The 27,889-nt window shown below is 39.8% G+C and overlaps 1 protein-coding gene across 3 annotated transcripts; it reads left to right on the top strand.

Moving 5' to 3' along the window:
- The first annotated feature begins 6,179 nt into the window (after positions 1 to 6,179).
- Positions 6,180 to 24,913, top strand: PRPF3 (pre-mRNA processing factor 3). Of its 3 annotated transcripts, XM_019956391.2 has the most exons (17): positions 6,190 to 6,320; positions 7,494 to 7,585; positions 8,582 to 8,772; positions 10,126 to 10,256; positions 12,203 to 12,349; positions 13,662 to 13,745; positions 13,979 to 14,199; positions 14,858 to 15,164; positions 15,839 to 16,005; positions 16,749 to 16,828; positions 18,644 to 18,787; positions 19,485 to 19,584; positions 19,757 to 19,870; positions 20,936 to 21,054; positions 21,308 to 21,391; positions 22,428 to 22,489; positions 24,552 to 24,913. In XM_019956391.2, the coding sequence occupies exons 3-17, from the start codon at positions 8,628 to 8,630 to the stop codon at positions 24,696 to 24,698; spliced, it is 2,052 nt and encodes a 683-aa protein (XP_019811950.1). In that variant the 5' UTR covers positions 6,190 to 6,320; positions 7,494 to 7,585; positions 8,582 to 8,627; the 3' UTR covers positions 24,699 to 24,913. The 3 variants fall into 3 exon arrangements, with proteins under 3 accessions (XP_019811973.1, XP_019811950.1, XP_070641858.1); XM_019956414.2 differs by lacking the exon at positions 7,494 to 7,585 and having other exon boundaries at positions 6,180 to 6,320; XM_070785757.1 differs by lacking the exons at positions 6,190 to 6,320; positions 7,494 to 7,585; positions 8,582 to 8,772 and adding an exon at positions 11,471 to 11,566.
- The last annotated feature ends 2,976 nt before the right edge of the window (positions 24,914 to 27,889 follow it).

Here is a 27,889-nt window from a genome sequence, read left to right as displayed (position 1 = left end):
CTAGCGACTAAACTACCACCACCATTTATGTGAGACATTAGTTTTAAATATTGCAGATAAAATGAGCAAACAGGCATGAGTAGTAGTAAGTTGAGCAAGAGGCACCCTCAGCTTCTTACTCAAAGCCAAAATGTATTCATTGTTTCATGCTGCACCATCAGTGAAGGTTGATTTTAGTACATTTTTCTCAAATTTATTAAAAGCCAGACTTTAAATATAAAAATCTTGTGTTCCCTGGGAAACTCTAATAATCTCCTTAAAGAATAACTGCAATTTTCCAGTGAACCTATTATCTTAAAATACTGGAATTTCTTAAACATTTTGGAATTTTGGTTTTTGTAGTTTGTAATCTGAAAATAACAATTTTTTAAAAGATGGAGAAGCCCTACACAGTCAGCAAAAACAAGACCGGGAGCTGACTGCAGCTCAGATCATGAACTCCTTATTGCAAAATTCAGACTAAAATTGAAGAAAGTAGGGAAAACTACTAGACCATTCAGGTATGATCTAAATCAAATCCCTTACGATTATACAGTGGAAGTGACAAATAGATTCAAGGGATTAGATCTGATAGAGTGCCTGAAGAACTATGGATGAAGGAGCGTGACATTGTACATGAGGCAGTGATCAAGACCATCCCCAAGAAAAAGAAATGCAAAAAGGCAAAATGGTTGTCTGAGCAGACCTTACAAATAGCTGAGAAAAGGAAAGATATACCCATCTGAATGCAGAGTTCCCAAGAATAGCAAGGAAAGATAAAGCTTTCCTCAGCGATCAATGCAAAAAAATAGAGGCAAACAATAGAATGGGAAAGACTAGAGATCTCTTCAAGAAAATTAGAGATACCAAGGGAACATTTCATGCAAAGATGAGCATAATAAAGGACAAAAATGGTATGTACCTAACAGAAGCAGAAGATACTAAAAAGAGGTGGCAAGAATACACAGAACTATACAAAAAGATCTTCATGACCCAAATAACCATGATGGTGTGATCACGTACCTAAAGCCAGACATCCTGGAGTGTGAAGTCAAGTGGGCCTTAGGAAGCATCACTATGAACAAAGCTAGTGGAGCTGATAGAATTCCAGCTGAGCTATTTCAAATCCTAAAAGATGATTCTGTGAAAGTGCTGCACTCAATATGCCAGCAAATTTAGAAAACTCAGCAGTGGCCACAGGACTGGTAAAGATCAGTTTTCATTCCAATTCCAAAGAAAGGCAATGCCAAAGAATGTTCAAACTACTGCACAATTGCATTCATCTCACATGCTAGCAAAGTAATGCTCAAAAAATTCTCCAAGCCAGGCTTCAACAGTATATGAACCAAGAACTTCCAGATGTTCAAGCTGGATTTAGAAAAGGCAAAGGAACCAGATACCCAATTGCCAACATCCACTGGATCATAGAAAAAGCAAAAGAGTTCCAGAAAAACATCTGCTTTATTGATTATGCCAAAGCTTTTGTATGGATCATAACAAACTGGAAAATTCTTAAAGAGATGGGAATAGCAGACCACCTTACCTGCCTCCTGAGAAATCTGTATGCAGGTCAAGAAGCAACAGTTAGATCTGGAAATGGAACAATGGAATGGTTCCAAATTGGGAAAGCAGTATGTCAAGGCTGTATGTCAAACTGGCACCCTGGTTATTTAACTTATATGCAGAGTACATCATGAGAAACGCTGGGCTGGATGAAGTACAAGCTGGAATCAAGATTGCAGGGAGAAATATCAATAACCTCAGATATGCAGATGACATCACCCTTATGGCAGAAAGCAAAGAGGAACTGAAGAGCCTCTTGATGAAAGTGAAAGAGGAGAGTGAAAAAGTTGGCTTAAAACTCAAAACACTAAGATCATAGTATCCAGTCAAATAGATGGGGAAACAATGGAAACAGAGACTTTATATTTTCTTGGGCTCCAAAAACCACTGCAGATGGTGATTGCAGCCATAAAATTAAAAGACACTTGCTCCTTGAAAGAAAAGCTATGACAGACCTAGACAGCATATTAAAAAGCAGAGACATTACTTTCCCTACAAAGGTTTGTCTAGTCAAAGCTATGGTTTTTCCAGTAGTCATGTATGGATGTGGGAGTTGGACTATAAAAAAAAATGAGCACAGAAGAATTAATGCTTTGAACTGTGGTGTTGGAGAAGACTCTTGAGAGTCCCTTGGACTGGGCAAGGAGATCAAACCAGTCAATCCTAAAGGAAATCAGTCCTGAATATACACTGGAAGGACTGATGCTGAAGCTAAGGCTCCAATACTTTGGCCACCGATGTGAAGAACTGACTCATTGGAAAAGACCCTGATGCTAGGAAAGATTGAAGGTAGGAGACGGGGACGACAGAGAATGAGATGATTGGATGGTGTCACCAACTCGATGGACACAAGTTTGAGCAAGCCATGGGAGTTGGTAATGGAAAGGGAAGCCTGGCGTGCTGCAGTCCATGGGGTCACAAAGAGTCGGACATGACTGAGTGACTGAACTGAACTGGACTACAAAATGTGGAAGGCTTATGAAGGTAAAACCCACAGCATTATAGGTACATGAGTTATTTGTCAATAATTATATTTTGGAGCTGGCAAGAAGTAAGGTTGTTTGTTTTTTGTGTGTGTTGTGGCTGCACCAGTCAACTCGTTGGGTCTTAGTTCTGATCCTGGACTTCAGCAGTGAAAGCACCAAGTACTGACCACTGGACCGCCAGGAAATTCCCAGTGGTAGTTGTTAAGTAAGGGTCAGCTGGGGTTCGAATTTGTTACATGGTTATAAGGGAAGACCCTGAGACCATAAGTTGCAGCTGGCATGTATTGTTCTGAATATGACTAGTGTCATATTCAGACACTAGTGGTGTTTTGGGGTCTGGTATAGTCAAGGCTATGGTTTTTCCTGTGGTCATGTATGGATGTGAGAGTTGGACTGTGAAGAAGGCTGAGCGCTGAAGAATTGATGTTTTTGAACTGTGGTGTTGGAGAAGACTCTTGAGAGTCCCTTGGACTGCAAGGAGATCCAACCAGTCCATTCTGAAGGAGATCAGCCCTGGGATTTCTTTGGAAGGAATGATGCTAAAGCTGAAACTCCAGTACTTTGGCCACCTCACGCAAAGAGTTGACTCATTGGAAAAGACCCTGATGCTGGGAAAGATTGAGGGCGGGAGGAGACGGGGACGACAGAGGATGAGATGGTTGGATGGCATCACCGAGTCAATGGACATCAATTTGAGTAAACTCTGGGGGTTAGTGATGGACAGGGAGGCCTGGTGTGCTGCAGTTCATGGGGTTGCAAAGAGTCAGACACGACTGAGTGACTGAACTGAACTGAATCATAGTTCAGATATACAAAAATGCAGCTGGGAGGCCATTAAGGATCTGGTTTAAGACACATCTCTGCCTGACTGAGAACTTGAACTTTCTTTGAATTATCAGTTCAGTTCAGTTCAGTCGCTGAACTGGCCAAAGTACTGGAGTTTGAGCTTCAGCATCAGTCCTTCCAATGAACACCCAGGACTGATCTCCTTTAGGATGGACTGGTTGGATCTCCTTGCAGTCCAAGGGACTCTCAAGAGTCTTCTCAAACACCACAGTTCAAAAGCATCAATTCTTCTGTGCTCAGTTTTCTTTATAGTCCAACTCTCACATCCATACATGACCACTGGAAAAACCATAGCCTTGACTAGATGGACCTTTGTTGACAAAGTAATGTCTCTGCTTTTCAATATGCTGTCTAGGTTGGTCATAACTTTCCTTCCAAGGAGGAAGCATCTTATAATGTCATGGCTGCAATCACCATCGACAGTGATTTTGGAGCCCCCCAAAAGAAAGTCAGTCACTGTTTCCCCATCTATTTGTCATGAAGTGATGGGACTGGATGCCATGATCTTAGTTTTCTGAATGTTGAGCTTTAAGAAAACTTTTTCACTCTCTTTCACTTTCATCAAGAGGCTCTTTAGTTCCTCTTCACTTTCTGCCATAAGGGTGATGTCATCTGCATATCTGAGCTTATTGATATTTCTCCCAGCAATCTTGACTCCAGCTTGTGCTTCCTCCAGCCCAGCATTTCTCATGATGTACTCTGCATATAAGTTAAATAAGCAGGGTGACAATGTACAACCTTGATGTACTCCTTTTCCTATTTGGAACCAGTCTGTTGTTCCATGTCCAGTTCTAACTGTTGCTTCCTGACCTGCATACAAATTTCTCAAGAGGCAGATCAGATGGTCTGGTATTCCCATCTCTTTCAGAATTTTCCACAGTTTATTGTGATCCACACAGTCAAAGGCTTTGGCATAGTCAATAAAGCAGAAATAGATGTTTTTCTGGAACTCTCTTGCTTTTTCCATGATCCAGCAGATGTTGGCAATTTGATCTCTGGTTCCTCTGCCTTTTCTAAAACCAGCTTGAACATCAGGAAGTTCACGGTTCACATGGTGCTGAAGCCTGGCTTGGAGAATTTTGAGCATTACTTTACTAGCGTGTGAGATGAGTGCAATTGTGCAGTAGTCTGAACAGTCTTTGGCATTTCCTTTCTTTGGGATTGGAATGAAAACTGACCTTTTCCAGTGCTGTGGCCACTGCTGAGTTTTCCAAATTTGCTGGCATATTGAGTGCAGCACTTTCACAGCATCATCTTTTAGGATTTGAAAAAGCTCAACTGGAACTCCATCACCTCTACTAGCTTTGTTCATAGTGATGCTTCCTAAAGCCCACTTGACTTCACATTCCAGGATGTCTGGTTCTAGGTTAGTGATCACAGCATCATGATTATCTGGGTTTTGAAGATTTTTTATCTATGGTTGCTGCTGCTAAGTCATTTCAGTCGTGTCCAACTCTGTGTGACCCCATAGATGGCAGCCCACCAGGCTCCCCTGTCCCTGGGATTCTCCAGGCAAGAACACTGGAGTGGGTTGCCATTTCCTTCTCCAGTGCATGAAAGTGAAAAGTGAAAGGGAAGTCGCTCAGTCGTGTCCGACTCTTAGCGACCCCATGGACTGCATCCCACCAGGCTCCTCTGTCCATGGGATTCTCCAGGCAAGAGTACTGGAGTGGGGTGCCACTGCCTTATCTATGATTACTCCATTATAATTTCAATTTTTCATCACCTGTAAAAATATGGTGGCCATTAAGTGAGATGAGGGAGACTGTGTTGGGAGCTGGTTTGGGGAGGACGGTGGTGGTTAGAATCAGGAGTTTAGACTTTGTCATGTAAGTTTAGGACCTCTACATGTATGTAACCAACTGCATATATTGTTATACACCAAGCAGCTTTACTGAACTCTCTGAGAAGCACTGTCACTCTTGTGGTCTTCACAGCAACCCTATGAGGTGAATTTTTTTTTTTTTTTACACGTGAGGAAACAGCTTAAGGAACTTGCCTAATGTCACAGCTAATGAGTGGGAGAGCTGGAATATAAATACAGACGGCTTTAAAACTCGTGCTCTTGCTTAAATCATTAAGTAATACTGAATCTCAGTGGATGCATGACATATAGTAATAGATAGTCATTAATTATTTGTTCCAAGAAAGAATGGAAGGAAAAAAAAAAAATACTAAAAGGGGGGAGGGGCTACCATCTTCAGAATCCTATACTCACTTTTCCTGAGTGATCTCTGGCACCACTGTTAGGTTAGGGACAGAAGCTAATGAGGGAATGCTACAGATCCTTAACGCTAGGAATCACGACTCTCGGAGGGTTTACTTTGTACTAGAAAGTCCAGGTTTAGCCCAAACGCAGAAGCCCTGCTTTTAGTTGTAGCATAACCTAGTGTGGCACTTATTCGCCACACTAGGAATACTACCAGTGAAAGTGAAGTTGCTCAGTCGTGTCCGACTCTTTGCGACCCCATGAACTGTAGTCTACCAGGCTCTTCCATCCATGGAATTTTCCGGGCAAGAGTACTGGAGTGGGTTGCCCCTTCTCCAGGGGATCTTCCCCACCCAGGGATCGAACCCAGGTCTCCTGCATTGCAGGCAGACGCTTTACCGTCTGAGCTACCAGGGAAACCTGGAAGGGATACTACAGTCAGCCCGATTTATGCTTCACGTAACACTAACGTTGCACACCTTTACCTGGGGAAACCGATGAGGCGAGGAACTAGAAAACGTGTAACTTTAGGACTCCGCTACGCATGCGCTCCCTCTCTCGGGGAAAGTGGCAACTACGGCTGCGCGAACCGGCGGCCCCACCCTCCCTCGTCACGCGTTGTGGGACCGCGGCGTGGCGGCGGCCGCGGCGGTAGGACGGCAGGCCATAGGGCGGCCAGAGGGTTTCCGGTTCCGGTGTAACGTTCGGGCTCCGTCTCAGGGGCTGAAGTTTGTGAGGTGAGTAGTGGCCCGGGGCCCGGAGAGGGTATCCTGTTGTCCAAGTGATTGGGGTAGGGTTCAGTTCGAGAGAAGGACAGAGGCGGGAAGGTTCAGCGGAAAGGAAGCTGAGAAAAGAACAAGGTTCTGTGGGAGAACGGGTTGGAATGAGGTTGTTGAGAGGGAAAGGGCGGGGGCGGGAAAGGGACGAGCTGAGGGGACTAGCACCGAGATGAGGAGTTGGGGTAGAACAGGTGAGTAGCGGGCTGCTCAGAGAGGCGGAAAAAGCAAAAAAGAAACGAATGGGAGTTTCAGGGATGAAATTCGACTTCAAGCAAAGAACACAGAGAAAGGAAATCCTTCAGAAGATTAAATTGTGTTCCCTGCTCATTCAGAGATCATTCTGCCTTCCTCTCCTTCCACACCAGAACCACACCCCACCCCTACCCCACGCAGTCACTGTTGAACAATTGATTAGTGACAAAGCTCGTTACTGTTTGGAACTTTTATTTTGCCTATTGGCTGTTTAGTTTGCACGTTATCTTACGGAGAAATGGGTTGAAGTTGTGTACATTTGTTAGTATAGTGCTTGGGCACACCTTTCATCTAATAGAGTGATGCCCCATTTGTAACTCTGGATTTTCAAATTGTTTACCCTTTCTAGCCTATGATTCAGTTCCAGTGGAATATAAGTTCTGTTAAGGCAAGAATTCCTGTCTGTCTTTTTCACCGTTGTGTGTATCCTCAGCACTCAGTAGGCTGCCTGAAACTTACTAGGTTTGCAGTAAATATTTATTGAATGAATTAAGTGCCTTGTAAGAATGACAGTTGTCCTCATTTTGTAGGATGAGTGAACTGAGGCTCAGAGGAATTACTTTTCAGAAGGCTGGTAAATAGTAGAGGTGCATGTGAGCTCTTCACTCTATGGTGTCTGAATATGCATCTTTTGAGCAATGCACAGTTAACATGTTGAGATTGATAGGCTATCCTGCTATCTCCTGATGGGTAAATAAAGCCACTGCGGATTTATTCATATTACATGTCACCGAGGCACAAAATACGACACCCCTAGTTTCTGACTTTAAGCTACTAGTTTCATATGGTTATACCAAAATTACATACATTATTTAGCAATAGGTCTTCTGGAGGATAAACCTGCCAACAATTAGAAGTTAATCAAGCTGTACCTTTTAGGGAAAAGATGTCTTAAAACATCTTGAAAAATTGACACCCAAATCGAACCCTGATGTGTGGCACTTCTGGGAGGAGGTTAACTTGGATTTGAGGTCAGTCTAATTTATTGTCTTTTAGACAATATGGAGAAAATTATAGAAATAAAATTTTCTTTCTGCTCATGTAGAGTTTTGAGGTTTCAGTAGGAGATAAGACTGTAAACATGAATAAAGTTCAAGAATTGTACCAATTTGCATTAAATAACAGATTGTTGTAGAGTCTTGTATGATGGTTTCTGTATTAAGCTAAAAAGTAGAAGGATAAAGGTGAAAAGAGTACATCCAAAATGAGGGTGATCTTTTTTTTAATTAATTTTTGTTGGAGTATAGTTGCTTTACAATGTTGTTAGTTTCTACTGTACAGCAGAATGAATCATACATATACATATATCCCCTCCCTTTTGGACTTCCTTCCCATTCAGGTCACCACAGTGCATGAGGGTAACCTTTTCTGAACTGAGGGATTACTTATGACAGAGACCCTGTAGAACAAAAGAGAAAAGGATCTGGGTACAGAATTCTCACTGGGATGACAATGAATACAGAGAAATGTGACAGAACAGTCTTGAGGATTAGGAGCTTTAATGTAAGATGTAACCCGGATAAGCCATCTCTTATTTGTCTCCCTTAAAAGAAGCCCTGGGTTAAGGAATGCCTGCCTGGAAGTAGGAAGAATAGAAAAGTTGGCCTGTGAGTGGGCTTTTTCAGTCTTGTTTTCATGTTATATGTTTGACAGTCCTTGTTGAATATGATAATCAGAAAAGAAGCTAGAACTCATTTCTCAGACTAGGTTCTTCACGAGGGTTGTTTGTTTATTCCACAGATTTCATTGATTAGCTGATGATATTACTGAGTTAGGGTTAAAAATCAAACAGAATGTAGTTCTTTCTGTTTTGAAGTATAAGTTGAGAGTATTTGGCTTGAAATGAGGTTAGAGGAACTTGCCTAGGATTGAGAATAGCAGTGGGGAAAGTATTCCTGATATACTAATCATTGCCTGGGGTCCTTTTAGTCTTTTCCTGTTCTCTAACTTTACTGATTTCTTTTTAGGTGCAGTATTGAATCCTGTTTTGAGCTATCCTCCTTTTCCCAAAGAATGGCACTATCTAAGAGGGAGCTGGATGAACTGAAACCATGGATAGAAAAGACAGTGAAGAGGGTGCTGGGTTTCTCAGAGCCCACAGTGGTCACAGCAGCACTGAACTGTGTGGGGAAGGGCATGGACAAGAAGAAAGCAGCTGGTATGTGTGATCTTTCTGAATCTTTTGGCTTAACATGTTGGATGACTGCAAATGCTACTTTGAAGTTCCCCAAAATTCTCTATGTTAGGAGCATCTGAAAAAAGGTCAGGCCACATTTTATTTTCTCTTGCATTATAATTGTTGTTGTTCAGTCGCCAAGTTGTATCCGACTCTTCATAACCCCATGGATTATAGCACACCAGGCTTCCCTGTCCCTCACCATCTCCTGGAGTTTACCCAAGTTCATGTCCATTGCATTGGTGATGCCATCCAACAATCTCATCCTCTGTTGGCATCTTCTCCTTCTGCCTTCAATCTTTCCTAGCATCAGGGTCTTTTCCAGTGAGTCAGCTGTTCGCATCAGGTGGCCAGGGTATTGGAACTTCGGCTTTAGCATGAATCCTAAATAAAATGCTCAGGATTGATTTCCTTTAAGATTGACTAGTTTGATCTCCTTGCTGGCCAAGCGACTTTCAAGAATCTTCTCCAGCACCACAGTTCGAAAGCATCAATTCTTCAATTCTCTGCCTTCTTTATGGTCCAGCTCTCAACAACCGTACATGACTACTGAAAAGATCATAGCCTTGACTATATGGACCTTTGTCAGCAAAGTGATGTCTTTGCTTTTTAACACACTGTCTAGATTTACCATAGCTTTCCTGCCAAGAAGCAAATGTCTTTTAATTTCATGACTGCAGTTACCATCTGCAGTGATTTTAGAGCCCAGAAAGAGGAAATCTGTCACTGCTTCCACCTTTTCCCCTTCTATTTGCTGTGAAGTGATCCGGTTGCCATTCTCTTAGTTTTAATATTTAGTTTTAAAGTGGCTTTTTCACTCTCCATTATAATGGAAATAGCCTAAATAATTAATTTTCCTTTTTTTTTAATACTATTTGTGACGTATTTTGAATCTCAGACTGATTTCCTTTGACCGCTGCACTGAGTTACCTAAATTATATTTACTTAGGAAATATGCTAAAGTCAGATGGGTATATTCAGGTCAACATCTAAGCATATAGAAGTCTCTATAAAATACATTTAAAAAGTTGAGGAGGTAGATTTTGTTAATGGTAGTCTCCTCCAGCTTGCAGTTTAGGAAAAGTTACAGTGGTTATTCACCCTAAACTTTGATGCTCAACCTAAACAGGTTGCTCTGGCTCTGCTACTTCCTACTCCAAAAAATTAAAACTGTATTTTTATCTCATGGGGCAAAATCATTCAGTGTAAGAGAATTTATGAGAATCCTACAAAAAACTTAAGAAAGCATTTCCGTCCCTCTTAGGCATAAAATTCCAGTGTTGGTATCTGGATGAAATACCTTTTCAACCTTGCCACCTCTCTTTTTCTTGTCAGACCATCTGAAACCTTTTCTTGATGATTCTACTCTCCGATTTGTGGACAAACTGTTTGAAGCTGTGGAGGAAGGCCGAAGCTCTAGGCATTCCAAGTCCAGCAGTGACCGGAGCAGGAAACGAGAGCTAAAGGTAGGTTACAGTTAACTATCTGATGAGTGTTTTGAATGGTAACAAAGTTGCTGAGCTTACCTGGCTCACACTTTAATATCCATTATTAGAATACCTGATATTTAAGAGAGATACTTAGATATAGAAGTAGAAGGGGTGAACTTGTATTATCACCATCTTATGGTGATGAACTGCCTAAGTTCATGGGTTAAAATGTTCCAAGAAAACGGTTGCTTTGTCCTTTTTCATATACAGTTAGGAGTTTGGGTTCTTATGTTTCCCTAAATCTCCTTTTTAAAAAAATAAATTGATTACTTTAAGATTTTATGCTTGAGGCCTAATAGATTGCTCAGAATGTGACTTTACTGCTCCTTGAGCTATAGACCTCATTGTTCTGCTTTTCAGATATTTCTCTGCAATGACTTGCAGATGGGATACCTAAGAACTCACTTTTTACCATATGTCCTGAGAGCCTGCTCTTTGCTGTATAGCATATTGCAGGTCACCTGGCCCCATGAGTGGAATACTTAAAGGGACCATCATTACTCCCTTACTTTCTTCACTTTTTATCCAGTAGCTGCTGATTGGTCATGGTCTCTTTCAGTATTAACAGTGTCAAGTAGCTGATCAGTCTCTTTTCTTTGTCTGTCTCTTAAAATCTTTTCTGTGACTTCTATCAAACCTTCTAAAGTGCTTTTGATTCCTTGGCTATCCTTTTGCTTTTCCTGAGGCACAAGAGTGAATAAGCTGTGTCTGTTTGGTTCCTGACCAGGCTGTGGAACCAAGAGAAATAGAGATTTGTGTGCTGTTTGTGTTGAGGGTTTTGCAGGGTGATCAGAGGAATGAAAGATAGTCCTTGCCTTAAGGAATTTTCAGTTCAGGGGTTTGGGGATGGGAGGGCTGAACAAAATACAGTCACAAAAATGATAAAATCCAAGTAGCAGTTTTCATGGAAAGTTTAAGGTTGACTATAAAGTTTCAGACTTAGTTGAATTTTGTTACACTTAAGGAGAAATTCATAGATCTGTAGAGTGAAGATTATGTTTTTGGTAGGACATGGTACTGTATGAGTGCTGAGGGCCTGCTACAAATAAAGTGACTACATTGGGTGGGATTAATAAAAATGGTTTCTTGAAGGAAATCTAGATAGCCTTGGGAGTTGGGTCCCATTTTGGTCCATTCAGTCCCCATCCCACACAATATATTATGGGAGAGTCCTTTTTCTTGAACTGTAGGAGTTCCAGGAAGCGCTCGCCCCTGGCCGAGGATATGTCCTTGCAAAACACGAGCCCTCCTAGTGAAGAGGGGATGTCACCCAAAGCCTACCACCGGTGTGTACATTTGCTTTTTCCCATTGTCCCTTCCAGTTGGCCACTCTTGGTCCTGTTAAGTTCATCCTGCAAATTAGTCAACATATTTGAGTTCCCATTGTTAGATGAGAACAAAGTGTTATTGGGGAATATTGAAGAAGAGAGAAAACCCCTATCCTGGAAGAGCTTAGACGCTAGCTGGGAGAAAGTACATAGTGACATTGAAAGACTTAACACTTGGCAAGCAAATACCAACAATGTAATTTTACTTAGTATGAACCAAGTTCTTAAGTACTAAAGGGATGTGAAACAACAGTTTGATCAGAGTGGGATGAGATTATTAATGAGGAAAACTTCCTGGAGGAGGTGAGTTTTAGGGAGGGTTTGGATTGGGGGAAAAGTTGAGGGAGATAATTACAAATGTGGGCGGTAAGATTTGCAAAGACCTTGGGATGGGAACATTTATAAGAATATGGGGATGAAATTTGTTTGACTGGAGTAGGAAAATAATGAAGTTGAGATGGGTGAGATGGTCCATTTGGTGGAGGGTATAGAAGACTCTGGGAAAAGCCACAGAATACTGATAAGGACTAGAATTGTTCTTCCCTTCTCCCATGGGCAGGGATACAACTCTTCTTTCACCTTGGGTTCCCTTAGGAAGTGTTTGGTGATGACTCTGAGATCTCCAAGGAATCATCAGGAGTAAAGAAGCGACGGATACCCCGTTTTGAAGAGGTAGAAGAGGAGCCAGAAGTGATCCCTGGGCCTCCCTCAGAGAGTCCTGGCATGCTGACTAAGCTCCAGGTTAGTAGTTAAGAACTGGAAGCGGTGGTTTTGAGAGTTGAAGAAGAAAGAGATGGATTTATTGTATCCTTAATTTAAACTAAATGTTAGCGTTGGGGAAATTTTCTTTTCTGTTTTATGTTTCATCATTTCTTGGTTTAACCAGGAGAGATTCCAGTTGAATGGAGAAGGAAATGGCAACCCACTCCAGTATTCGTGCCAGAATAATCTCATGGACAGAGGATCCTGGCGGGCTACAGTCCATAGGGTCGCAGAGTCAGACATGACTTAGTGACTGAATGACAACAACAGCAGCCCAGTTGAAGGCTATTGAAATAGCATTTTGAGCACCTATTATGTGGCAAGGAAGGTGTGTTACATACATCATTTGCTCAGATATCTACCTCACTGTGTCATTAAGAAAATTATTGAAATAATTAGAACTCAGCATGATGGCAGAGAAGAATTTCCAAATAATATAATGCAGAAAGCTTAATCCACTTAAATAATTTCAGATTGACTTGGTTTTCTTTTTAATAGAAATTATCTATGTATTTAAAATGGGCATTGTTTAAAAATTCTGATACCATATAAATAGTAAATATTTTCAGAGTATACTTTTTGTACTTCTTGAATTTTAAACTATGTAAATATGTCACTATTTAAGAAATTGTTAAAAGTAAATTAAAAAAAATAACCTTGAAGCACCTTGACAGCAGACTCTTTTGGAAAATTCAAGAAGAGTTACTGGATCATGTTCTCAAAGCTTATTTTTCTGAATTTCCTTAGGACAGAGGAAGGGATTGATGGAGACTAGGAAGCAAGTCTACATTGTGGACTCTGGTTACCCAAACTAGGAACTCAAAGACCAGTAGTGTTGTTTTTTTTTTTTTTTTTAATAATGTTATGGATTCTATTTTGCATTATTTAAATGTTCACAGTTGCCCTGTAAGGTAGGTACTGTTTTTACTCCTTTTAGACACTTGGAGATTTAAGAATTAAATACAATGTTCAAGGTCACACAGGCATTAAATGGCAGAGTTAAGATTCAAACTAAGGTTTCCCTGACTCCAGAGTCTTACTCATCAAGCTGTGTTACTACTTAACATGCCAGTCCTGCCTTGGGAAGATAGGTTGAAAAATTCCAGTGATCAACTGTGTAAGCTTATCTTTACTAAATTTGCTAGCCTATGGTACAGGCAGAATATGATGGGATCATTCAAAAAATACTAGTTTCTCTAGACCTAAAAGCCCTTTGAGTTGAGGAACCTGTATGGGAGAAATAAAAAAGAGCTGTTAACTGTTTTTCAACTTTTTACCCCACTGAGAGCAGATCAAACAGATGATGGAGGCAGCAACACGGCAAATTGAGGAGAGGAAAAAGCAACTGAGCTTCATTAGCCCTCCTACACCTCAGGTATTGTAACCTCTTTTCAGGTTTCTCCAAAAAGAAGACTGTTAAACACAGAATTTCTTGCCACGTACTCAAATGAGAGTCCAGAAAATGACTGCATGTTCCACCCTCAATTTACCACAGTCCACCGCTCCGTGTGTGTGTGTGTGTGTGTGTGTGTGTGTGTGTAAAAGAGAGAGATCTGTTTGCCTATGTTAATTTTTTCTGATTCTGATTTCTTTTTCTCTATCTCACAGCCAAAGACTCCTTCATCCTCCCAACCAGAGCGACTTCCAATTGGCAACACTATTCAGCCCTCCCAGGCCGCCACTTTCATGAATGATGCCATTGAGAAGGCAAGGAAAGCAGCTGAACTACAAGCCCGCATCCAAGCCCAGCTGGCACTGAAGCCAGGGCTCATCGGCAATGCCAACATGGTGGGCCTGGCCAATCTCCATGCTATGGGCATTGCTCCCCCGTGAGTATCTATTTCATGGAATTCGTTTTTTCTGAAGCTTGAGAAGCAATAAATACCTTTGAGTGTTACTTATCCTTTCCTTCCAAGGAACTTAAATCATTTCTTGGTTTCATATTTCTTACATATGTTCAGTAAATACCAATTGAATTTTTTCTCTTGGTTTTTTTGTTGCAGAGTTTAATTATCTTCTTTTTATGAATGGTAGAACTAAAATTAAGATTATTCCTCCAGTATTAGAGCTAAGAACAGGATCAGGTCTCCTGGTTCCTAACTCAAGAGCTATTTCCATTAAACCATATTGAGTGAGACCAGATCTGAGAGTTCTCTGCAACTGGGTAAAGGTGATAGGCTTTATTTTTAGTATCTCAATTGGCTTGCCATTCCCTGACTCAAGAATTCAGGAGTAAAGAATGATAGGATTCCAACTTCTTGCCATTGTAATTTGTAAGTTCATTTCATCTGATTATACTCCATACTCAACTGTCCATCTTCATATATTCAGTCAAGATGTTATTACTCATTGATGGGTTTATATTCCTTAGAATTTTGTACCCTAATTGTGTTTGGTGGGTTTTGATTTGTTTGTATTTTTTGTCTATTTGTTTGCCTGCCTTATTGTTTTATATGGGATTTATTCCTCTTTCGGGCTATTTTTTAGGAAGGTGGAGTTAAAAGATCAAACTAAACCTACACCATTGATTCTTGATGAACAAGGTCGAACTGTAGATGCAACAGGCAAGGAAATTGAGCTGACACACAGAATGCCTACTCTGAAGGCCAATATTCGGGCTGTGAAGAGGGAACAATTCAAGCAACAGCTAAAAGAAAAGCCATCAGAAGACATGGAATCTAATACCTTTTTTGATCCACGAGTCTCAATTGCCCCTTCCCAGCGCCAGAGACGCACTTTTAAATTCCATGACAAGGGCAAATTTGAAAAGATTGCCCAGCGGTTACGGACAAAGGTATCTGGCTTAGAATAAAATCTAGAAATTTGAAGAAGTTAGGAAGGTAACAAAGGAAACTGAATATAATCCTGAAATACTGTCAACTTAATTCTCTATGTTTTTGGCAATTAAATAAATAAGTAGTAAAGCAATGAGTAATTTTTAAAATACTGTATTTATTCCTGGAATACTTGATTTTTAGTGATTTGTTTTCTCAGTTACTTACATTCTACTTAGGTAGAAAGGAAATTGAATTTGAAAATTCTGTACATACAACGATCAGTGGAGGGAACTGTTCAGAAACCTCAGGACATCTGAGGAAAGCTAGCCTGCTGTTAAAATTTGCTGCAGACAATCCACATTCCTGGATAGTTTAATTGACCATATATTCAATGACTTTTACCTTCTTGTTTTCATCCTCTCAGAAGTTTTCCATAAAATTCCATTTCTGCATATTTGCTGCAGGCACACACTGGGATAGAGGGGTGATGATGAGAGCCAAATATATGGAAATCAACCAAGTAATGAATAAAGTAAAGCAGAACAGCTCTTTTTTCTTAGCTTTCAGAAAATCTGAATTTGTTGTGTTAGATGTAAAGAGTTCAACAAGGGAATGTTTTAAGATTTGGGATTCTACTACTTCCTTGTTTTCTTTGATTCCCGTTTATCTTCTTGTCTTACCTTGTCTTTAGGCTCAACTAGAGAAGCTGCAGGCAGAGATCTCACAGGCTGCTCGAAAAACAGGAATTCATACTTCAACTAGACTGGCCCTCATTGCTCCTAAGAAGGAATTGAAAGAAGGCGACATCCCTGAAATTGAGTGGTGGGACTCTTACATCATCCCCAATGGCTTTGACCTGTGAGTTTGTTGGTAAATACCTTTTAATAAGGCTAGAGTTTTAATGGGAAAGATGGTACTCATGCATTAAGTAAAAATTTTAAATCTAAGGCAAATAGATAACCATATACAAGCTCCATAAAGAATATGTTCTATGGGTTGCTTTTAGTTTTTTGGGTCAATAAATGTAGGAGGATTGGACACAAATATTTTCTGCTTGCTTTGTTATACATTGTTAGTGTTTTAGCATATTTGTTTTCTTAATTACCTTCTTTTGCTACTTAGATGTTTACATTTCTTAAAGATCCAGTCCTAGAATAGAGAAAGGATTCTTAGTTGATGAGGGAGAGAATGATAAAGTATATAAGAAACATTCAGAGACCTTTAATCATATCTGCTCCATTATTCTGATACATGACTTAAGGAGACTGTGTCTCAGCCTTTCCTTATGCCTCCTTTGTCAACCACTGTCCCAGAGAATTATTGTTACTAATGACAGAATATGGTATCTGTTAAGTGTGTTAGGGTAGAAAAAAAAGGTTGAGAATGACTGGTGTAGAGAGTGCATCCAACCTTAGTGGGACCATTTTCTTATCTTGAAAATTACATGTAATCTAATTGCATATATAGATATGCAAATACTTTTAATAAGTACTAGAATGCACTATGGCGAGTGGATTTTTTTATTGTGTTTCTGAGATTGCCTCTCTCTTGGAATCGTCTCTACCCACATATCCTGTTTTCCCTTCTTCCTCCAATTTTAGTACAGAGGAAAATCCCAAGAGAGAAGATTATTTTGGAATCACAAATCTTGTTGAACATCCAGCCCAGCTCAACCCTCCAGGTAATGTAGAGATTACTCAGTCAAAGCTCTAGACAAGTATTAGCCCATAAGAATTTATGTGATAATGGATATAATCTCTGGGCTGTCTGTACTATAGCTGCTATTCACACATGACTACTGAGAACTTGAAAACTGAGTTGCACTAATATAGCTGAGGGACTGATTTTTTTAAATTTTTTTCAATTTTAATTTAAATGTAAATAGTACATGTGGCTAGTGGCTACAGTGTTGGAGAGTGCAGCTATTATAGAGCGTTGAGGTCTAAATTAGAGATGGCCTCACTGATGTATATCTGTATTTCAAATTGGGCTTTTGCAATAGTGTTGACTCCCAACTCTAGTCTAGCACACCACCACTAAACCCCTGCCATCTTCAGTCTGCCTTGTCTTCAGCCTTTCTGTTTATCTGTTTTGTAGCGAAAATCTGTTGGCTTAGTCAGAAGAGATAGGTTTTAGTTGTACCTGAAACCCCTGGATAAATCACTTACAATACAGAATTTTCTCATATGTACAGATAACACTATCTAACATTCCTTTTTCAAGTGATAACAGAAGATGCTAACAGTTTGATCAGATTTGAGATGAACAGAGAAGGTTAGTTTTTACTCAGTAAATTTGTTTATCAGGATCTCTAATAAATTCAGAAAAATAGATTCAGACTTTGAGATAATAAAAATAATAATAACCACTGAATTGTACTTAATCAGAATCTATTTAGTTGTCTTCAGTGTGAATCATTAGAAGAATGTAGGGGGTTTTGTTTGTTTTAATATATTGACTTGGGAGCCCAGAGGATTTTTCCCAATCCCTGTAACTCTTAAATTAGAAATTTCATCATCTTGGCCAGTGGTTTTAAGTTGGATTCCGTAGACACCTTGAGGTTTAGTAGGTAGGATCCAGATGGGATTCTGGATACCCTCTGCATACCCCAAATCCTCACACAGAGCAGTCAGAGCAGCTCTAATCTTTTTTTCGATATCTGCCACATTTCAGTTTATCAAATTCAGTTGCTTAAAGAAAAACAAGTTAGAACATGACTCATGAAAGATAAGAATGCTTTTTACTCCTTTTTTTTTTTTTTAGTATTTATTTATTTGTTCGGCTGCACCAGGTCTTAGTTGCGGCATGCAAACTCTTAGTTGAACCATGTGAGATCTAGTTTCCTGACCAGGGATTGAACGCAGACTCCCTGAATTGGGAGCACAGAGTCCTAGCCACTGTACTACCAGGGGAGTTCCAAGAATACTTAATAAAAACATAACTGTAATACTACTATGATGACCTAAAAATAACTAAAAACAAGCTAAAGGTCCTTTTTTAAAAAAATTTTTATTGGGACATAGTTGATTTACAATGTTATATTAGTTTCAGGTGTACAGCTCAGTATATCATTTATACATAAACCCACTCTTTTTTAGATTCTTTTCTCATATAGGCCATTATAGAGTATTGAGTAGAGTTCCCTGTGCTATGTAGTAGATCCTTATTAGTTACTTTATATATATATAGTAATGGGTATATGTCAATCCCAGTCCTCTAATTTATCCCTCTCCCTCTAGCCCCTGGTAGCCTTAAGTTTGTTTTCAGCGGCTGTAACTATTTCTGTTTTATTAAAAGATAAGTTCATTTGTAGTTTTTTTAGGTTCCACATATAAGCATTATATATTTGTCTTTATCTGTCTGACTTATATCACTCAGTCTGACAATCTTTAGGTCCATCTGTGTTGCTGTAAAGTTCTTTTTAATGTGATTGATATTCACCCATATCCCTGTAATATGCTAATTGCTTTGGTATATTCATTTCTCTGCCTGACAGTTGACAATGACACACCAGTTACTCTGGGAGTATATCTGACCAAGAAGGAACAGAAGAAACTTCGAAGGCAAACGAGGAGGGAAGCACAGAAGGAGCTACAGGAGAAAGTCAGGCTGGGCCTGATGCCTCCTCCAGAACCCAAAGGTACAGATCTTAGAGGCAGGGAAGAAAGGGTGGAAAGTTTTTCTTCCTGTCATTATAGAGGATCTTTAGTATTTCTCTATATTTGAATGCTTTTTGTTTCTCAGAATCATTCATTGGTTTTTCCTTTCCCAAATTTTCTACTGTCTTTCTTTATTAAATCAGGTCAACATAGTCATTGTAGAGGTCATTTAAGCCTGTTTCTTAAGTAATATTGACCATATAACATTCTTACCTTCCTGGAAGAAGAATAGTCTTGAAGTTTATGGAGATAGTAGTTGGAGTATTTGCACGGAGTTGTGGTATACATAATTCTTAAATGTTTAAAAAATGAAAATGCAGTTTAAAAAACCTCACTCCTATAGTTTCCAGGATCAGTTAGTAGTATTTTGAGTGAGCACTGTTATGTATAGGATCTTTCACTAAATGCTGCAGTGAAAGTGAAAAATGCCAACAAAATTAAGTTCGTTTTCTTTCACGAATTTTCAAGCAGTGTGAATAAATGTATACCAGTTACTGAGATTAATTGACCTCCTGCAAATGCTGAATTAATTGGGCTTTCAAGGTAGAAGTATTTGGAGGAAGTGAGTTTTGAGCAGATTTGAAATAGGTGAACAATATGAATTAGTAGGAAGAGATTGCCAGATTACCCTAGCTGGAGTGGTGACTTAGATTGATCTCTATCATCTCTTCACTGCAGTGAGAATTTCAAATTTGATGCGAGTATTAGGAACAGAAGCTGTTCAAGACCCCACGAAGGTAGAAGCCCATGTCAGAGCTCAGATGGCAAAAAGACAGAAGTAAGTGCCATGGGATTGGGTGGAAACCCAGGGCAAGTACCTTTCCCGAACTCTTCTGGGGGATCCATATTTGGAGGGAGGGGAGAGTTCTCCGTTGCTCTCTCTTTCCCTCAGCCCTGCTTCTGATCTGCAATGCCTTTCTCACTTGTGGATGTCCTTCCTGTCACGACAGAGCGCATGAAGAGGCCAATGCTGCCCGAAAACTTACAGCAGAACAGAGAAAGGTCAAGAAAATTAAAAAGCTTAAAGAAGACATTTCACAGGGGGTACACATATCTGTATATAGGTAGGTGTCCAGACTGGGCCAGCGTTTCCCTTAGAAATACCAAAACATTTTCCAAGTGCTCAAGGCAGAATCACTGGTATAAAGCATACCTAACATCAGCTCTACTCTCTTTAATGATCCTGGTATACATCAAGAGCTAGTAGATCTTTTACAGCGATGAGGGTTAGAAACTTACTCTTCTGTCTCTGAGGTCTTAGTGAACTAATGTTAGTTCTGAAGAATGAATGTGAATATGCTTGTTCAGGTCAAGATGTGAACTAAGGCTCATTCATTCTTTATGAAGCATAAAATACTGTTTTTGTAGGAAACATTAAAAGTTTTTTTCCTCAGTTAACTGTATCCTTATCCTAGTGTATTGCAGTAATCCTTTTATTTCCACTCCAGAATGGACTTTATGTGTTGTAATTATTTTCTACCGTTTGTGTTGATTTAATGTTTTCATTTTACTCTTTTATGTCAAGTATATATATGTCTTTTATTTAGATGTGCTCATGTTTAGTAACTAGTTCTTTATTATAGAAACGGTACATTATTATAAAAGTAGTGAATGCTTACTAAGATAAAAAACATTCTAGCAATACAGAAGGACACTTACTGAAAAAGTCCCCTTCCTATTCTCTGATCCTCAGGACCACTCACTATGGGTAATTGTCTCTAACAGCTTTTCATGTATTCTTGTAGAAATTTTCATGCATAGTATTGTGACTACTTTACATTATAAGCATCTAGAGGGCAAAGAATTTGTTGATCTTTATATTGTCAAGAATAACCAAGCATATAAATATTTGTGGATGATGGTTAATAGCTCTCCTTTGTTCTTAGAGTAAATTTTGATTACCTGCTACTTGTTGTAAAGTGTACTGTGTTAGACTTTGAAGAAGTTTAAGGCAGTAGAAGCACTTGTAGATTCATCAATTCTACCTTTCAAGCATTAGTATATTTGCCTACTCCAAATGCCTTTGTTTTTAGAAAGAAAACTATTTTGGACCCATCTTTATTTGCCATTCCATTCAGTCAGCTACTGATGCTAAAATGAAGCCCATAACTAAACTTTCCCTTCTCCAGAGTTCGAAATTTGAGCAACCCAGCCAAGAAGTTCAAGATTGAGGCCAATGCTGGGCAGCTGTACCTGACAGGGGTGGTGGTACTGCACAAGGATGTCAACGTGGTAGTAGTGGAAGGGGGTGAGTCTGAAACACGCGAGGCGCCTAGGCCTTGAGTGACTAGCCTGGTGGGAGAATTGAGCAAAAGAGTCATGCCTGTGTTCAATATCTTGGGCCTCTGTTTCTTTATTTATTGAAGTAGAAGAACCTAGGATGTGGTTCCTGGGATTGCTTCAACTACCATATTAATGTCTGAGCGTTGAGTGAGCTCAGAGGTTCCTTCTACCCCATGGTCTTCCACAACTCTGGCAAAATTCTTCTTCTCTGTTTCTAGGCCCCAAGGCCCAGAAGAAATTTAAGCGTCTCATGCTGCATCGGATAAAGTGGGATGAACAGACATCTAACACAAAGGGAGATGGTGAATGGGGGTTAGAGGGGATTAAGTGGGAGGTGGGTGGGATGGTACTCGGTCCATTCATCTATTCCCTCTCTCTCACACTCTTGCAAATACTAGATAATGTTCAAGAATCTTAGAAAAACCCTTTTGGACTTTAAATATGCTAGACATTCATAAAGTATTTACTGTATGAATATTAGCTATTCTCCTGCCTGTCCTGTAAGGCCTTTCTACTTGCTGGTTTCTCTGTTAGCCCAGAATTTAGATACCGACTACATGAGTACATTTAGTTTGTGAATTTTCAGCAAGCTGCACGCTCATATGTGCATTGTCTATATTGTATAGTTTTTTGATAAAAAGCTTTTTAAAGGATTGAAGGCAAAAAAAATTTTTTAGACCAAAAAAAGTTCTGCTTCATTCAGAAAAATACACTTTTCTTTTGCCCAAGTTTATCTTGTATATATTTATTTGACATCCTCCTGGCCATCATTCTTCCATCAATATTTATCCTTGCCTTCTTTGAAGACCTAGGTTAGCATTTACCATGTACAGAGAACCTTATTTTTCATAATTTTGGCCTTCTTATACTTTTTGTTCTTCCTCATTGTATTTTTGTACTTTAAGTACAGTTTTTATGATAATTGACTTGTATTTTGTTTTGCAAGTGTTCTAAGATATTTTCATTCCATATATCTGCCCTTCTTCATTAGACTAAAAACTCCTTGAGAATGGGCTCTATTGTTTTGGCATCTAAAGTGCTTAGGACAAGTTTTTATTGTTCTTTATCTCCTTATTCCCAGTACCTGGCACAGCTCTTGACACAGAGTTGGTACTCAATCCATATTTGTTGAATTAATTAATGTCCCTGCCAGATAGGAGATATCAGTCTAATTGGGGGGAAATAAAGAGTAACAGAAGATATTTGATCCCAATACATGAGGAAAAAATGGTAATATTTAAAAGAATTTGGGTAGGCTTGAATACTGTTTGTTTGAAACCTGAATCTTGGTGTCTAGTCTAAGTCTAGAGCAAGATTTAGCTATATTGTCTTTTCCAGATGATGAGGAATCTGATGAGGAAGCTGTCAAGAAAACCAACAAATGTGTACTAGTCTGGGAGGTAGGTGATCCTCTGTTAAACAGTGAGGCAAAACTTTAGCTAATTCCTGACTGTTTATACATAATAACTAATCCCTTAAGTACTTTGTGTTTCTTTTTGGAATTCATAGTTAAGTATTTGGCAGCAAATCCTTCCTGATTATATTTTAGTTAAACTGATGGGTGTATAGTTTATGCCATCTGGGGAAAACTATGGAAAACTGGTGGCAAGAATAAAAATTCTCTGTTTATTTATTTCAGTCATGGATATGACACTTAGAAAGAGGGGAATGAATTGTAGGATTTTTCTTTGGATATAGTGAGAGAAGTACTAGACTTAGGAGTATAAAGTTGCGGACTTCCCTGGTGGTCCAGTGTTAAGATGCTACACTCCCAATGCAGGAGGCATGGGTTTGATCCCTGGCTGGGTAACTAAGATCATGCATGGCATCGCCAAAAAAATATATATATATAAAGTTGACTAAGTTGGCAGTATCACTTACTAGCTGTGCAACTGGGCAACGAAGTAACACTTAATATAAAATACTGTTGCTTTGTCTATAAAATATGGATATTATTTTCCCTTGCTATTTTTTTTTTTTTGGTGGAAAACCTAATTATTATGTAATGATGCTTCGTAAAATGTGACTAAATCACTGTTTAAATGGAACATTTTTATGGTTGTACAATTCTTTCATCCCTAAAATTTTCCTAGTGAACCACTATTAGTTCTGAAGAATGAAGAAATGAGTGCATATGCTTGTTCAGGCCAAGTTGTGAACTAAGGGCTCATTCACCCTTTGTGGAGTGTAAAATATTATCCTGTTTCTCCAGAAAGCATTAAAAGTTTATTTCCTCAGTAACTGTATTCTTAATTTGATATACTGCAGTAATCCTTTATATTACCACTTTAAAATACCTTTTATACATTGTAAGTATTTTCTACCTTTGTGTTAATTTTTTCATTTTATTCTTTTAGGTTGAATACATGAGTATCTTCTAGTTTTAAAATGTGCTCATGTTTAGGAACCAGTTCTTTATTATAAAAGTAGTACTTTGGGAATTCCTGGTGGTCCAGTGATTAAGACTCCACACTTCTGCAGGGATCATGGGTTCAGTCCCTGGTTAGGGAACTAAGATCCTGCATGCCCCAAAGTGTGGCCAAAAAGAGTAGTATTTTAATTCAAAAGTAGTGAATGCTCATTACAATACATTCTAACCACACAGAGCCTGACTGAAATAGTCCCTTCCAGCCCCCTGATTCCTTAAGACCACTCTATAGGTAATTGCTACTGATTGCTTTTCATGTGTCCTTCTGTCTTATCCCAGATCCCTCCAATTTATGCATACTAATTAGGTGATAATAACCATTATAACTGTTTCTGTGTCTCATAAGTCCCCACTTGCATATTTAATATTCCAGCCCCATCATCTCTTTAAAATTCTCTTCATTTACCTCTGAGAGTCCTCAGGAATTGTCTCTCAGATTCAGAAACAAGCCAAGTTCTGCTCTTGCCTCCTTTTTGGAATCTGGTCCCTGAAAAGCCTCTTGAGGTTGCATTTGTGACTGACATTGCAGCCTTTGGTGAGAACACGATTCTACCACGTACTGTATCTTTCTGTTGTAGTTGTCTGCAAGAACCCCCCCTCACTCCCATTCCTCTCTCCCCCTCACCCTTGTATTGTTCTTTGTCACTGGGCCCCAAACCCTCCTGCTCGTATGAAAATCTCACTAAGTCTTGTGAAAAGAGTCCTTTTAGCCTCTAACTCCTTTCTCCTTAAAGGTCCTAGAGGCCTGGTGGGAAACAAGTTCATCCCATCTCCCATAGTCCTTCCTGACGTACTCTTCCATCCAGGCACCTGAGCACAGAAATCCTGTATTCAATTAAAAAAACAAACCCACAGAAAGTCATGAGAACTCAGCAGATACCCAGGGGGGTAGAGGTTAGAATTGTTTTTACCATAAAATCACTTTCAGCTAGGCACTTTGCTACACAGTGTTACCAGGTTTTATAAAGGACTATTATATCTGATTTAAATTAGAAATTGCAGTGTTTCTATTACATGTTTTGTCTCTTTCCCAGGGTACAGCCAAAGACCGGAGCTTTGGGGAGATGAAGTTCAAACAGTGCCCTACAGAGAACATGGCTCGGGAGCATTTCAAAAAGCATGGGGCTGAGCACTACTGGGACCTTGCGCTGAGCGAATCTGTGCTGGAGTCCACCGACTGAGACTACTGCAAGCCCTTCCTCTCCCCTCTTACCTTTGTCTCTTCAGTCCTCTCCCTTATTCTACTTCCACACCCAGCCCCACTTGTGTGTGTAATCTCAGAACGGTGCCAGGCTGACATCTGGACAGAGGGAGAACTCCTTGCTCCCTTCCCTAGTCAGCCTGGTGCTGCCCTTTATTCCTCTTATGTGAATATGATTAAAGAGTTATTTTTAAAGTCAGTATGATATTTTTCACACACTCATAGGTATCAGAGTTTGGGTCTTCAGGTGATCTTTCCTCCAGACTTCTAGCAACTGCTATGGAAAAAGAAAATTTTGTCATTGATATTTATGTATATATAAATGAATGAATGAATGGATGGATGATTGGATAATGGAAACTTCTGACCTCATCTTGGAGCAAAAGCGATCAATACCATTTTCCTGGAACAGAGTGAAGAAGGAAGAGGTGGATAGAGGAGAGGGAATGTCTCTTAACCTTCAGTGGTTAGTCACAAGGTTGACAGATTACTTCTGGTCTTGGCCGAATAACATTAACAGGAAATCCCTTCCTCACACGGGTGAATATATGAGAATGTGTGTTGTGAGTGAAATGGACACAGAGGGAGAGTCCAAGGATGATGTTATAGGTCAGTTTGTAAAATCAAATAGGATTTGAGAATTTAGCCTATTTCTTCTCTTTACTAATTAAAAAAAAAGCAATCCTTTTCTAAAAGACAGTGTGTAGTTTCTTTTTTTACCCCCCTAAGAATCTGACAAGATGCAGTTCTGTTAAGCACTTAATGTTTTTGGTTTGTTTTTAGGAGTCTTTGGGTCAGAATAAGTGTCCAAAGAAGTCCAAATTCTTACCGTAAATATCCTATTTCATGTTGCCTGTTGAGGACATACTGAGAATGGATTGTACACAGGAGCCATTAGAGCTCCTTCCTGCTAACTGAAGTTTACTAGGCAATAGTATCAGAGAATGCTTGACCAGAAGTTAAAACAGTCTATGATATCAAATTAACCCTTTTAAAAAAGGTTATGTGGGGACTGCTCTGGCAGTTCAGTAGTTAAGACTCTGTGCTCCCAATGTAAAGGACAATGTGGGTTTGATCCTTGGTCAGGGAATCCCACATGCCCTGCATCACAGCAAAAAATAAAAAGTTTTAAAAAGTAACATGTTTTAGGTCCTAGTTGGAGTTTAAGGCAGTATTCAGTTCAGTTCTGTTCAGTCGCTCAGTCGTGTCCGACTCTGCGACCCCATGGATCACAGCACGCCAGGCCTCCCTGTCCATCACCAGCTCCCGGAGTTCACCCAGACTCAAGTCCATCGAGTCAGTGATGCCATCCAGCCATCTCATCCTCTGTCGTCCCCTTCTCCTCCTGCCCCCAATCCCTCCCAGCATCAGGGTCTTTTCCAATGAGTCAGCTCTTCGCATGAGGTGGCCAAAGTACTGGAGTTTCAGCTTTAGCATCATTCCTTCCAAAGAAATCCCAGGGCTGATCTCCTTCAGAATGGACTGGTTGGATCTCCTTGCAGTCCAAGGGACTCTCAAGAGTCTTCTCCAACACCACAGTTCAAAAGCATCAATTCTTTGGCGCTCAGCCGTCTTCACAGTCCAACTCTCACATCCATACATGACCACAGGAAAAACCATAGCCTTGACTAGACGAACCTTTGCTGGCAAGGTAATGTGTCTGCTTTTGAATATGCTGTCTAGGTTGGTCATAACTTTCCTTCCAAGGAGTAAGCATCTTTTAATTTCATGGCTGCAGTCACCATCTGCAGTGATTTTCAAGCCCCCAAAAATAAAGTCTGACACTGTTTCCACTGTTTCCCCATCTATTTTTCCATGAAGTGGTGGAACCGGATGCCATGATCATTTTCTGAATGTTGAGCTTTAAGCCAACTTTTTCATTCTCCACTTTCACTTTCATCAAGAGGCTTTTGAGTTCCTCTTCACTTTCTGCCATAAGGGTGGTGTCATCTGCATATCTGAGGTTATTGATATTTCTCCCGGCAATCTTGATTCCAGCTTGTGCTTCTTCCAGTCCAGCATTTCTCATGATGTACTCTGCATATAAGTTAAATAAGCAGGATGACATTATACAGCCTTGACGTACTCCTTTTCCTCTTTGGAACCAGTCTGTTGTTCCATATCCAGTTCTAACTGTTGCTTCCTGACCTGCATACAAATTTCTCAAGAGGCAGATCAGATGGTCTGGTACTCCCATCTTTTTCAGAATTTTCCACAGTTTATTGTGATCCACACAGTCAAAGGCTTTGGCATAGTCAATAAAGCAGAAATAGATGTTTTTCTGTAACTCTCTTGCTTTTTCCATGATCCAGCGGATGTTGGCAATTTGATCTCTGGTTCCTCTGCCTTTTCTAAAACCAGCTTGAACATCAGGAAGTTCACGGTTCACATATTGCTGAAGCCTGGCTTGGAGAATTTTGAGCATTACTTTACTAGCGTGTGAGATGAGTGCAATTGTGCGGTAGTTTGAGCATTCTTTGGCATTGCCTTTCTTTGGGATTGGAATGAAAACTGACCTTTTCCAGTGCTGTGGCCACTGCTGAGTTTTCCAGATTTTCTGGCATCTTGAGTGCAGCACTTTCACAGCATCATCTTTCAGGATTTGAAATAGTTCAACTGGAATTCCATCACCTCCACTAGCTTTGTTCGTAGTGATGCTTTCTAAGGCCCACTTGACTTCACATTCCAGGATGTCTGGCTCTAGGTCAGTGATCACACCATCGTGATTATCTGGGTCATGAAGATCTTTTTTGTACAGTTCTTCTGTGTATTCTTGCCACCTCTTAATATCTTCTGTTTCTGTTAGGTCCATACCATTTCTGTCCTTTATCGAGCCCATCTTTGCATGAAATGTTCCTTTGGTATCTCTAATTTTCTTGAAGAGATCTCTAGTCTTTCCCATTCTGTTGAGGCAGTAGCAGTATTAGTACTAGGATAAAAAAGGTGGAAAGAGACAAAGGACTGCAAAAGACCTGAAGGAAAAGAAGCAACCTCCCTCTTAGAGATGAACCATAACGCAGACAGATGAAATTAGTAATTCCTAGAGCAGGAAGAAATCTTAAAAAAGAAGCCTATGTCCGTGAGATTTAGCAGCTAGAGAACTGAACTCATTTTTTATATTTCTTGATTCAAGCAAATCCAGGAGAAAATGTCAGAAATACATGCTTTTGG

The sequence above is a fragment of the Bos indicus genome, chromosome 3 (genome assembly GCF_029378745.1).
Source record: "Bos indicus isolate NIAB-ARS_2022 breed Sahiwal x Tharparkar chromosome 3, NIAB-ARS_B.indTharparkar_mat_pri_1.0, whole genome shotgun sequence".
Taxonomy (NCBI): domain Eukaryota; kingdom Metazoa; phylum Chordata; class Mammalia; order Artiodactyla; family Bovidae; genus Bos; species Bos indicus.
Note: the sequence above shows the minus strand (reverse complement) of the source record. Positions and strands in the feature narration are given on the sequence as shown.